Source organism: Paroedura picta, chromosome 4, assembly GCF_049243985.1.
Source record: "Paroedura picta isolate Pp20150507F chromosome 4, Ppicta_v3.0, whole genome shotgun sequence".
Taxonomy (NCBI): Eukaryota; Metazoa; Chordata; class Lepidosauria; order Squamata; family Gekkonidae; genus Paroedura; species Paroedura picta.
In genome coordinates this window covers 11577624-11590343 of record NC_135372.1, presented here as the reverse complement: position 1 = coordinate 11590343, position 12720 = coordinate 11577624, and the positions used below count along the sequence as shown (strand labels likewise).

General features: G+C 53.4%; 1 protein-coding gene across 1 annotated transcript; it reads left to right on the top strand.

Moving 5' to 3' along the window:
* Positions 1-760: 760 nt before the first annotated feature.
* LOC143834708 (uncharacterized) lies at positions 761-10818 on the top strand. The gene is made up of 6 exons (XM_077331387.1): positions 761-787; positions 982-1114; positions 1392-1471; positions 1821-1982; positions 2092-2355; positions 10792-10818. The coding sequence occupies exons 1-6, from the start codon at positions 761-763 to the stop codon at positions 10816-10818; spliced, it is 693 nt and encodes a 230-aa protein (XP_077187502.1).
* Positions 10819-12720: the final 1902 nt, after the last annotated feature.

Here is a 12720-nt window from a genome sequence, read left to right as displayed (position 1 = left end):
GCGCAGGATGCTGCAGGGCCTGATCCGGGAGGATCCCTCCGCAGGCCACCTGGACACCCTGCTGGACGTAAGTAGCTGGAGAAGGTGGGAGGGAGATGGGCAAAGGGGATCCCAAGGGAGCCCAGCGGGGAGAAAGGGTCACCTCTGGCGCAACATAACCCCCCCCCACCCTCCTGCCGCATGGGGGGGCCGTCCCACCTGGCTGCTCTAGAACCCCATTCCTGGAATTTGGCTTTCTGTGGCGGCAGCAGAGTGGCTCCCAAGAACTCCCAAGGAGCTGCCGTCCGTGAGCCGTGGGAGCACGCCAACTGGAAGGGTCACTGGGCACACCGGCTCCAGGCTGGGAGACGACGGGCCCCTCAGGGGGCAGGTTGGGGGCAGGCAGCTCTCCCACAGGAACAGAGCCCTTTCCAGAGCCTGGGGCCCACCCCCTCTGGGGATCTTCCTGAAGAGCAGCACAGTCCTTGGTGGGCAGATCTGCAGGGGGAGGGTGTGCTGAGGACCATGCCCTGGTCCGAGGGTGTGGGCTGAGGGCCTGCTTCCTTCCTTCCTCTTCCTTCCTTCCTTCCACAGCAACTCTTATACTGGCTCCGGGTCAGCTGGCCTGCCCCCAGAGCCCGGGCAGCTGCTCTGTTGAGGGACGTCCTCCTGGATGCCTGCAAAATGCCTGGCTTGAATGTAAGTCCTCCACCCCCAGCAGGATCTGGCCCGTGGAGCCCAGCAAGAGAGGAGGGGCTGTTCCATCTCTGGGAGGGGGAAGATGAGGACTGGCCCTTGGGCCTCCAAAGTGCCCACCCTCCCTCCCTGCCTGACTCTTCCCCCAAGTGCCAGAGTGTCCACCCCTGGGACATTGTTCCTTCTCCTCTAAGGTCCCCCCAGGATCGGTGGGGAGGGTCAGGAGGGGGAAGACCCCAGTGGTTCAGGGCTCCGGGGCCGTCTCTGGATGGACAAGCGAGGCCTCTTCTTCTGCTTCCAATCTAGATCTTCAGCCAGCATACATTCGGGCACGTGGTGGCGAAGCTGTCCGTCTCCCTGGCCGACCCGGAAGCGGAGGTCCGGGAGAAGGCCAGGGAGGTCTTTGGACAGCTGATGCAATTGCAGCAGAAGAAGCAGGGTGAGTTAGGGTCCCTTTTCCGGGGTAGGGCACCCCCTCCCTTCAGAGCAACGGGGTTCCTTCTGTGCCTTCCCCACCACAGCCTCCAGACCTCTGTTCCGATTCAGCTGCCTTTCCTGGTGCTCTTTCCCCATGACCCCAGCCCTCCTCCGATGCCAGAGGGGGAGACCAGCGAGGCCCAGGGGGAGGGGGAAGAGACACCCCCAGGCCAGGAGGAAGCACAGCTGTTCTGTGCAGGGCCTGTCCACTAGAGCTCTTCCCGATTTCTGCCTTTCAGGCCGGAGCCAGTTCACCTGGGAGGAGGACCCAGAACGGCCCTGGAGGGAGAGCTACGCCCACCTCATCACGGCAGCTGAGGTACGGAGGACCGTCTGTGGTGCTGGCCAGGCATTCTTGGAAAGGCCTCACCTCTTGGGCCAGGGTCAAGGGGGGCTTTGTTTATTAACCCCCCGGGAGGGACACAGGAGATCCCCCTTGGGCGATACTTCTGGCAGTGGTGTGCAGAGAGACTGGGAGTCCTCCTTTCCCTTCGGCATGCCACAGCTCTGGAGCATGCCCTGATTCATTGTGGGAACCCCATTTCCTCGCAGGGGAGTTGGAGAGGGGCGAGGGAGGGAGGGAGGGAGGGCAGGAGCCAACCCCTCTGGGGAAGAGGCACCAGGGCTTCCGTTGGGAGAGGACTGACAGGGTCTCTTCCTGGTTCCAGGTGTTCGGAGGTCACCTCAGCGCGAGGCAGAGGCTCTCTCTCCAGGAGGCCGCTCTGGAGGACGCCCTGAGCCTGGACGGGCGGTGGGTGAGGGAGGGAGGCCTCTTGGTCCTCCTCTCCCTCCTGGGCCAGGCCAGGGCCCTGCTGGAGGAGGAGGAGGAGGTGCGTAGAGGGGGAGATCACACGTAGAGGGGGGAGGCAAACGTCCCACCCTCTTGCCTGGGCTGTGAAGAGGGCAGGAATCACTGGGGGCATTTCTCCATCTCCCCAGATCGAAGACCTCCGGAGCAACCTCTCTGCCCTGCTCTATAATATGTGGCGGGGCAGAGAGGTCCCCCCCGAAATTGCGGCACTCCTGCCAAGTTCAGGTAATGTTCCTCTCCGGGGAATCAGGGGTGGGGAAGGAGCCGTGGCTTTGGGACTGCGTGAGGGGCCAGGGCTCTGGCTGCTCCACACCAAGGCCCCTCATTGGCCTCCAGGCAATGAAGGCTCCTCGGAGGAAATCCCTGGCTGCTTTTCCCCAGCTCAGAAGCAAGTCTGCCATCTCTTGCCTATTTTATGGACCAATGCAAGAGAGCTGACCCTGGGCCTGCCAGCTTTTCTTTTCTCCCTTACAGATGAGTAAAAGGACCCTGCAGGAGTGCCCTTCCTCCTCCTCGTCCTCCTCCTCGTCCTCCTCCTCCCACCACCCGTTCCCATGCTGGGACTCGAGAGAGCACGGGTTACATGCCAGGTCAGCGTCATGTGCCCCCCAACAGACCCCCAGAGACTTTTTAGATAATCCCGTACCTCCACATGATATCCAAGATTCAGACCTCCCTCCAATGGGAACAACCACAAGGGCCTTCAAGGATTTGTCTGGATTCCAAAATGTTTCCGCCCATCTGCCCCCCACGACACCTCTTTGCCTGTTGGGTTGACCAAGATTCCTGGACCTTGGGGACCATTCCAGTTCGTCTCAGCCACTTCAGAGGGCTTCCAGGTAATGAAGACTCGCTTTCCTCCTGCCCCTGTTCTTTCGCCTGCCGACCCCATGCTCGCCTTCGGGAAAGAGGCCGATGCACCCAGCTCCACCCCGGGAGCCCTGCTGTCGCAGCAGGTGTGGCCCGCAGATCTGCTACACCCATGTGCATCCTCCTGTCGATGGTCGCTGTTTCACGAGATCCCTTTGCCTCGGGGCAGCCAGGGCTCCTTCTGAGGAGGGGCCTTCGGACAACCGGTCCCTTTGGGACCCCAACCTCGAAGCGAGTCAGCGATCTCTGGCACATTTCATTGATCGGGGCCAGTGAGCTGACGCAGGGGCCTCCCTGCTTTTCTTCTCTCCCATACAGATGAAAGAAGACCCTGCAGGAGTGCCCTTCCTCCCCCCTCCTCCTCCTGCCTTCCTCATGCTGGGACTCTGGAGCAAAACCAAGCCTCCCAAACCCATTTCAGGCATTTGTTGTTGGCAGCTATTGCAGCGGTCCCCAGTGGCTCCCCCTCCTCTTGGGACGGGTCTGGTCACTCCTCCTGAGAAGCCAGAAGACTCGCCTGTGTTCCTGTCCCAGGGCACATTTGAACGAGGCTGAGATCAGACCAGGGCCAGCTTCCTGGGAAGCCTGCTGAAGGACAAAGCAGCTAAGCGGCCAACTCCACAGCTGGAGCCCCGGGACGGGGTGGCTGTGAAACTCTCAACCCCATGGTGCTCCCTGGGGAGGGCAACAGAAGTCTCTCTCCCATCTGGCGCTGGACCCGAAACACTTGCTCATTCCAGTAGAACTGTACCCTCCTGGGGCACCGCAGTCAGAAACAGTGTTTCTCAGTGCTGTGGACAACACAGAGGAAGACACAATTGCAGAACCTCAGGAACCAGAAGGAGTTGCAGAGGGGGGTAGAGCCTCGCAACTAGAGACAATGTTCCTCAGAGCTGTGGGCAAGACAAAGCGAGCTTCCTCGCAACCAGAAACAATGTTTCTCAGTGTTGAGGACAACACAGAACAAGACACAACTGCAGATCCTCAGGAACCAGAAGGGGCTCCCGGGCCAAGTGTCAGACAGTCGCCCAGAGCAAGCAAAGGAGTCCCACCAGACGGATTTTCTCATGTGGTCAAGGCGGCAGCAGCAGCACCTGAGCCTTTCACATGGAGAGAGATAGAAAGGATGCCTGCCAACGAAGCAGCAAAGTGGAGAAAGCTGCAGAAGAAGAGACTGAATCTCTGATCAAGAACCAAACCTGGACACTCACAGATCTGCCTCCAGGGAAGAGGACAGTGGGAGGCAAGTGGATCTTGGTGCCGAAGGGGAAGGACAAAGGCACAAAGCCCCATTGGTTGCCAAAGGATACTCCCAGAAGGACGGAGAAGACAATGATGAAACCTTCGCACCCGTGGTGGACACACTTCAACTAGAATGCTCTTGGGCAGGGGTAGTCAAACTGCGGCCCTCCAGATTTCCATGGACTACAATTCCCATGAGCCCCTGCCCATGAATGCTGGCAGGGGCTCATGGGAATTGTAGTTCATGGACATCTGGAGGGCCACAGTTTGACTCCCTCTGCTCTTGGGCATAGCAGCAGCAAGAAAGATGCACGTGGAGCCTCTGGATGGAAAGACAGCATTTCCTCGTGGAGGAATGAAGGAAGAAGTCCACCTGGAATAACCACCTGGATTTGAAAGGCACAGAGACAGGTTAGTGCTTCTGGCTCCCCGTGGCCGTCAATCAAACAGCTGGGACACCTTTGACCTCCGTCCACAAGCCACAATCGGGGGAGGGGGGTGTTCCCTTTTTTTTTGTTTTAACCCCGAAAAACCTGTAGCAACGAATCATCGATAAATCATTGGGGCATTTGGACAGGGTTTCCAATGTTTCCTATGAAAAAATGTTTTATGAGGGAAGCCTGTATCCCACCCACAGTACACGCCCACAGATTACCTGCCCATGTGTACCTAGGCAAACACATGGTCGGCCTCACCCTTTGTTCTCCGAGCCTCGTAGCCACTGCACAGCTAAACGTAGCAATGGAGAGGATTATTCTTGTGTTGCTGGCTCAGATGCTAGCAATAGCCCAGCGTGTCCGTGCCGCCGTGTCACGGATGAGGTCTACTTTTTGGGATTCCAGACTACGTGTAGACAGAAGGAGGGCCATCACTAGAAGCAAATTTCTTAGGGCACGCGTGGTGGCTGGGAAACGCTGGCAAGCTCTATCAGAGGTCTGGTTCCCCAGACAGTTCTGGGTGGACGAAAGATCCACTGACTGGTGGGAAGATTTTGTGATGTCTCGCTGGGATGATGACCACTGGATTGCAAACTTCAGAATGTCAAGGGGAACTTTTTTTGAAATTGTGGAAGCTCTCCATGGCCGCATGGAGAGGCAAGTAACTGGCATGCGGTGCCCTATTCCTGTGGGGAAAAGGGTGGCAGCCGCCTTGTGGTACTTGTCCACCCCACAGTATTTCCGGACAGTTGCCCAGCAATTCGGATTAGGAGTCTCCACGGTCAGCGAGATCCTGCTGGAGTTCTGCTTCGCCATGGAGGCAGAATTGTACAGCAAAGTGGTGTGCCTCGGAGACTGGCTTGGAGCGGTGGGTGTCCTTATATCCCCTTTGCCCTTTAATTTATTTTATTTTTGAGAGGTGAGCAACGAATACTCGATGCGCCCCACGTTAACTTTAATCCGTGGTGTCTATTCTTTTCTTTTTCTTTCCTCAGACGGGTTCGCCGGGCTGGCGTTCCCACCTTGTTTCGCCGCGGTTGATGGTACCCACATCCTAATCCGAGCACCTGAGGGAAGCCTAAAGGAGTACGGGAACAGGAAGGACTTTTGTCCTGTTCTCCTTCAAGGAACCGTGGACTTCTCCGGACAGTTTATAGATGCCGAGGCGGGGTGGAGTGGGAGGAGGCATGATGCCCTTGTGTTCCGTGAATCGAACCTCAGGGCAACCATGGACCAAGGGGTCTTTGTCCCCGGCAACCCCACCGCCACCATTGAGGGAGTGCGTGTTCCGGCTTTGGTGCTCGGAGATGGAGCCTACCCCACACGACGCTGGCTCATGACTCCCTATAAGCGGCCAAGGACAAATGTGCAGAGCTACTACAACCGCGCAAGGAATGTCGTGGAGCGTGCCTTTGGCCCTTTGAAGGCTCGGTTCCATCGCTTGATGTCACGACTCCATGTGCGTATAGACAATGTGACACCATTGATCATCGCATGTGTCATCTTGAACAACATCTGCGAGGACAAGGGACATCACATCCCCTTCCCAGTGGCTGAATCAGACCCTGTAGTCCTTGAGGATGCAGCAGCCATCCCTCGAGCCAGAAAAAAAGGATCTATTCGGAGGGGGGCAAGGTTTGGGACGCTATGGCCAGTTACCTTTTCAGAAATAGGAGACGGTTTTGATTGTGACCTTTTGCCTATGTGTGCTATGTGAAATAAAGTTTAATGTTCTTTGTTCAACCTTGTCTTCAGCCACTATCTTTGTGTTGTTTGACTAAGTAGCCGATTCTCTGGTCCGAAAGCACTTGAACAGACCTCACTGCCTCACTGTAGGAACACCCCTGTGAGATTGACAAACACAAGACAGAAGCACTCTACAGGCAAGGGTTGGGGAGGCGGCTAGCCAGGAAGTGTTGGCAACACCTACTCCAGTGGAGGACATAGGCACTGATTTTATTGGATGTTCCAGGGAATAATTCCACTGGTGAACAGCATTGCTACATCTAAAGTTTTGGAGGCTGACTTGACTGTGGTGGCTATGAGAATCCTCTTCCCCCAAATGCTTCTATCTACTTTGGGACAGCAGTAAGATGCTGTTATTTCCAGCAGAGATTACCAGCTACTAAGAAGACGGTGGTGCTGGAGAGGGGACTAGTGCGCTTTAAAATTGTGGTTTGGGGTTGGGTGGGGGTGGGGGGTTCCCTGTTTCATCCCTGTTTCACCCCTTTCACCCCACACCCACACATCACAGTTTAAACCCATTCACCAGAAAGGCCTGCCTTCAGAGGATCAGAGCATCAGAGCAGTTGTTCAGCAATCCCATTCAGGCTGCCGGGCTTCTAGACACCTTCCTCCTGCTGAGCTTTGAAGGGCTGGGACGGGTTCAGGCCCTTGTCCGCCCAGCGGGAAGGGCTTGCTGCCCTCGGCTGGCTCAGGCACAATGGAGGATGCTAATCTGGAGGGCCTTTCCCTCTGTGCACCAGCAGTTCAGGGACTGGAGTTCAGCAGCTGGGCCAAGGTGTATTTCTCCACCTTATGAGCCTACCTTCTGAATTGTCGGAGGTCAGACATCAACGCGGCTGCTAATGCTGGTGGTGGGGCAGGGAGTCGTGTACCGAAGGAGTGGGTGTGCCACAGGCCCAGGGGGGGATGTCCACTGATGTCCGCGGATACTACCTTCCCATCCCCTGGCTCGACATCAAGGGGCTCGCCTTCCGGACACCATTAGGAGGGAGGTTCCCCGTGTCGGTGCCCCATCGATGACCACAGGGATTCGGAGGCAGATGCTCCTTAGGGCTGCCCCAACTGTTCCGCTGCAGGGCCTCCCCCTCGGGACTCCGTACAGGGTCCAAGCGGTCGGAGGTTACGTGCAGGGGAGTGCCGGCTTTCGGATCAGACTTTTCTCATGCCGCTGGTGCTCGTAATGCTGCAAGAGAGTCAAGGGGGAGTCGCCTGGGTCTCAGGGCCTGCATCCATGTTCCTAGGCCAGGATATCGCAGCACACAGTGGCCAGGCACATGGCACTGCCGTGCAAGATACCCATGGGGCAGGGGCACCTGAGGTTGTGGTAGCTTTTCTGGTGAGACCGACTGGCCAGCGGTGCCCAGCTTCCAGAGCATTAAGGAAATATCAGTGGGAGTGGGAGTTTGGGGGCGAAAGTCCCTGACATGACTGGAGCTGAGGGGGCCAGTTCTTTAATTGGCTTAGCAACCTCTGGGGGCGCCCTCTGCAGATGGTTTGGTTTGCCAAGTGATGGGGTTCTTTAGTTGGACCCGGGTGTGATCTGTGGTTGCACAAGGTTTTTGGCTGGCCTGATGGAATTGGTCCTGGTTTTGGAGGGTTGGCGGGAACGGGGCCTGTTTGGCTTCAGTCTGTGGCGGGTCTGCATGGGTTGGAGCGTGTTGGCAGGGAGTCCGGTGTGTGATCAGATTCCCTGGGGTTCGGGACCTCGCTAAGAGGTGGCATGTAAACCAGCGCGGCTTACCTGGCTCGGAGGCCAGGGGCTCGTTTTGCCAGGCGGCCTGGGGACAGCCGAAGGAGGTGGACGTACGTTTGCTCCCCCACTTAGGTCGCTTCCCCTGGGGGGAACTTTATTATTATTATTATTATTATTATTATTATTATTATTATTATTATTATTATCATCATCATCATCATCATCATCATCATCATCATCATCATCATCATCATCTCCTGCCACTCCCTACTGGCTTGTGGCAGGTAACAGTCTTACAATACCCCATTAAAACCCCCACGAATAGACTACAAATATACCCAACACGGCAGAAAATGCCACTCTCCCCTACCCAGTCAACGGCATTAGGGGATGGAGGCTAATACTGTATACTTCAGACCCCAGGGGGGTGGCAATGTTGTTTCTCGCCAGTCCTAGCCTCAACCAGGGACCTGGCGGAAGAGCTCCATTTTATAGGCCCTGCAGAACGCTGACGGATCCCGCAGGGCCCGTAGCTCACCCGGGAGCTCATTCCACCAGGTAGGGGCCAGGACAGAGAAAGTCCTGGCCCTGGTTGAGGCTAGGCGCGCTTCTCTGGGGCCGGGAACAACCAATAGATTTCCCCCCGCAGAGCGTAAGGCGAAAGGCGGGCCCTCAGATATGTGGGTCCGAACCCGCGTAAAGCCTTGAAGGTTAGAAGCAAAACCTTGAACCGGATCCGGACAGCAATTGGCAACCAATGCAGCTGCCTCTGCACCAGCTGGATGTGGGCCCTCCAAGGTGTGCCAGTGAGGACCCTCGCAGCTGCATTTGGCACTAGCTGAAGTTTCCGGGTCCGCGGCCCTTTCCACCACCTGTCCCAGGAACGTTAAATGCGATACTGGGCTTCAGTTGGCAGGGTCCCGCGGGTCCAACGTTGTTTTCTTCAAGAGAGGACGAAATGCTAGCGAGGCTTGGCCGTGCTTAGCGTCAAAGATACTCAGATATTCTGGCAGCCAGGCAAAGGACCTTGGGTGGCGATTTGCCATTGTCAGCCTCTCTGTCATGAAACCCCAATGTATGTTGTAGGAACTCGCACCCAGATCCTTGGAGGTTTCAAGTCCAAATACTAGCCAAGGTTGGCCATGCTTCGCTTCCAAGATACTCAGATTGTGTGACAGCCAGGCAAGGGGCCACGTCGTGGCAGGTCCCAGGGAGAGGTGGATGCTGCTGCTGTCAGCTCAGGCCTAAGGCTCCACGGCCACCGCAGCCAAGTCATGATGAATTGTCTTGATCGTGGATCTCCAGAAGGGGCTCCTGGGCCTTTCGCTGTAGGGGCCTACTCCGTCGGGGGATCAAAGGTCTTGAGGGAGGGGGCTTTCTGGGACTGGTTGGCCGCCCCTCCCCTCCCTCCCTCCCTCCCTCCGTCCCTCCCACAGCTTTCCAGAAATCAGGGTGCATAAAGTTTGACAGTACTGCTGTGGTTGCCAAGGGACCCACAACAGCCACAGAATCCAGTGGGCTTCCTTAAAAAAGAAAAAAAAATGTGTTTCTTCGTTCTCCTCCCCTTCAATCATATTTGGTTCTGGAAAGAGAGGACGTTGTCATAGAAAACTTTAGAAGAAAAAGAAGAAGAGTTGGTTCTTATATGCCGCTGTTCCCTACCCGAAGGAGGCTCAACGCGGCTTATAGTCGCCTTCCCTTTCCTCTCCCCACAACAGACACCCCGTGGGGTGGGTGAGGCTGAGAGAGCTCTGATATTACTGAAGAAGAAGAAGAGTTGGTTCTTATATGCCGCTGTTCCCTACCCGAAGGAGGCTCAACGCAGCTTACAGTCGCCTTCCCTTTCCTCTCCCCACAACAGACACCCTGTGGGGTGGGTGAGGCTGAGAGAGCTCTGATATTACTGAAGAAGAAGAAGAGTTGGTTCTTATATGCCGCTGTTCCCTACCCGAAGGAGGCTCAAAGCGGCTTACAGTCGCCTTCCCTTTCCTCTCCCCACAACAGACACCCTGTGGGGTGGGTGAGGCTGAGAGAGCTCTGATATTACTGAAGAAGAAGAAGAGTTGGTTCTTATATGCCGCTTTTCCCTACCCGAAGGAGGCTCAACACGGCTTACAGTCGCCTTCCCTTTCCTTTCCCCACAACAGACACCCTGTGGGGTGGTTGAGGCTGAGAGAGCTCTGATATTACTGCTCGGTCAGAACAGCTCTATCAGTGCCGTGGCGAGCCCAAGGTCACCCAGCTGGTTCCATATGTGGGAGCGCAGAATCGAACCTGGCATGCCAGATTAGAAGTCCGCACTCCTAACCACTACACCAAACTGGCTCTCTGTAGTGCCCTGTTTTGACTCATAAGGACTTCCCAACCATCTTAAGGTTCCCCTCCTTCTGGAGAACATCAACAGAGAAATATCTGAAACTGTGGCCAGGTTTTTGCAAGGTGCCATCAAACAGCGTCCGGACTGTTATTCAGGACAATTTTCTTGCATATTTATCAATTCCTGGAAGGGCTTTGTTTATTTACTGTGTCTTTTTCTTACTATTTTTGCTTTTCTGTCTCTGTATTCCACTTCCAACTGTAACACAGATTTTATATGCCAAGAAATGACTTGTATCTGGAACTATGGGTTCTGGTCTTGCTCTGGAGGGTAATTTTTTTTGCGCACAGAATTGGCCATGCCCATGTAACATTTTTTGCGCTGTTCTGAAAACATGGTTCAGCGGCTTTAAAAACATGAGCTTTTCAACAGCAGACAATGTTTTCATTCATCCACCCTTCTTCCCTGACACCTCTCCCCTTATGCTCCTGCTCATTTTCAAACTTGGGGCCCCGCACTGCAGGTGGGATTTAAAGATATGTCCTTGTGAACTACAAATGGGTTTGAGGGGTTTGATTGGCTGGTTTGGCAGAGAGTTCTCATGTGGCTGTGTTTGGTTGCTGTGAGACAGTTTATTAATGCAACAAGATCAACATGTGCTTATATATGCCCACAGTTATAATGGTCAGTTCTTAGTTTGACGAAGAGTGCTTGCACCCGAAAGCTCACGCCTTGAATACATCTTTGTTGGTCTTAAAGGTGCCACTGGACTCTGATTTTGTTGTCCCCCCCTGGGAGTGACTCATCCAATGCTGGAGTGGGAGGGAAGGCCAGGAAACAGCCCCCTGGGCCACTGTGACCCGAGGGACGGGCGGGGATGGGGCCTCCTTTGTGACATCACCCCCTGCTGGTGCCCTGGGCTGCCCCACCCGGGGGAGCCTTTGTGGGTTGTTGAAGGAGCGTTGGAGTTGGAGTTGAAAGAGATTGGTGGAGAAAAGTCGTGTTTTGTTGGTTTATTGGTTTATTTCTTTTTGATTTCACTTTATCCATTTATTTAACTAAATTGTTTTATTTATTTTATTTCACTTATTTATTTATTTTAATTATTTTATTTTATTAATTCATTTATTTATTCTTTTTGATTCATTTATATTATTCGTTTTTTATTTATTTAATTTTACCTTTATATTTATTTGTATATATCTGTATATATCTGTATATATTTGTATATTTCTTTATATATATATATATATATATATATATATATATATATATATATATATATATATATATATATTTGTATATATTTGTATATATTTATTTATTTGTATATTTATTTGTATATTGATTTATTTGTACATTTGTATATATTATTTGTATATATTTTTAAGACCATGGCTGAAAAACATCTAAAAATGTAAGTGGGGCACCTGTATTCTTTTCCTATGCAATTTTTATCTCACGATCTCCCAAGCGATCCTGGTTGGGAAGCGGGACGGGTTGCTCTTAGAATCATAGAATCCTAGAATCATAGAGTTGGAAGGGGCCATACAGGCCATCTAGTCCAACCCCTTGCTCAACGCAGGATCAGCCCTAAGCATCCTAAAGCATCCAAGAAAAGTGTGTATCCAACCTTTGCTTGAAGACTGCCAGTGAGGGGGAGCTCACCACCTCCTTAGGCAGCCTATTTCACTGCTGAACTACTCTGACTGTGAAAAATCTTTCCCTGATATCTAGCCTATATCGTTGTACTTGAAGTTTAAACCCATTACTGCGTGTCCTCTCCTCTGCAGCCAACAGAAACAGCATCCTGCCCTCCTCCAAGTGACAACCTTTCAAATACTTAAAGAGGGCTATCATGTCCCCTCTCAACCTCCTTTTCTCCAGGCTGAACATTCCCAAGTCCTTCAACCTATCTTCATAGTGTTTGGTCCCTTGGCCCCAGATCATCTTCGTCGCTCTCCTCTGTACCCTTTCAATTATATCTATGTCCTTCTTGAAGTGAGGCCTCCAGAACTGCACACAGTACTCCAGGTGTGGTCTGACCAGTGCCGTATACAATGGGAATATGATATCTTGTGATTTTGATGTGATGCCCCTGTTGATACAGCCCAAAATGGCATTCGCCTTTTTTACCGCTGCATCACACTGCCTGCTCATGTTTAGTTTACAATCCACAAGTACCCCAACGTCTCGTTCACACACAGTGTTACCTAGAAGCGTATCCCCCATCCAGTAGGCATGCTTTGCATTTTTTTGACCCAGATTCCGAACTTTACACTTATCTTTATTAAATTGCATCTTGTTCTCATTTCCCCATTTTTCCATTGTGTTCAGATCTCGTTGAACTCCTTGGATCACGAAATTGCCCTCCAGATGTTTGCAGATCACTCCCTTTAATATCTGCTCCATTATCTTCCCCACAACAGAGGTCAGACTCACTGGTCTGTAG

Coding starts and splice junctions, on each gene's coding strand:
- LOC143834708 (XM_077331387.1), top strand. CDS start 761: ATGAGGACTGGCCCTTGGGCCTCCAAA. Junction 788..981: donor CTGGCCCTTGGGCCTCCAAA/GTGCCCACCCTC, acceptor CTTCCAATCTAG/ATCTTCAGCCAGCATACATT. Junction 1,472..1,820: donor ACCTCATCACGGCAGCTGAG/GTACGGAGGACC, acceptor TCCTGGTTCCAG/GTGTTCGGAGGTCACCTCAG.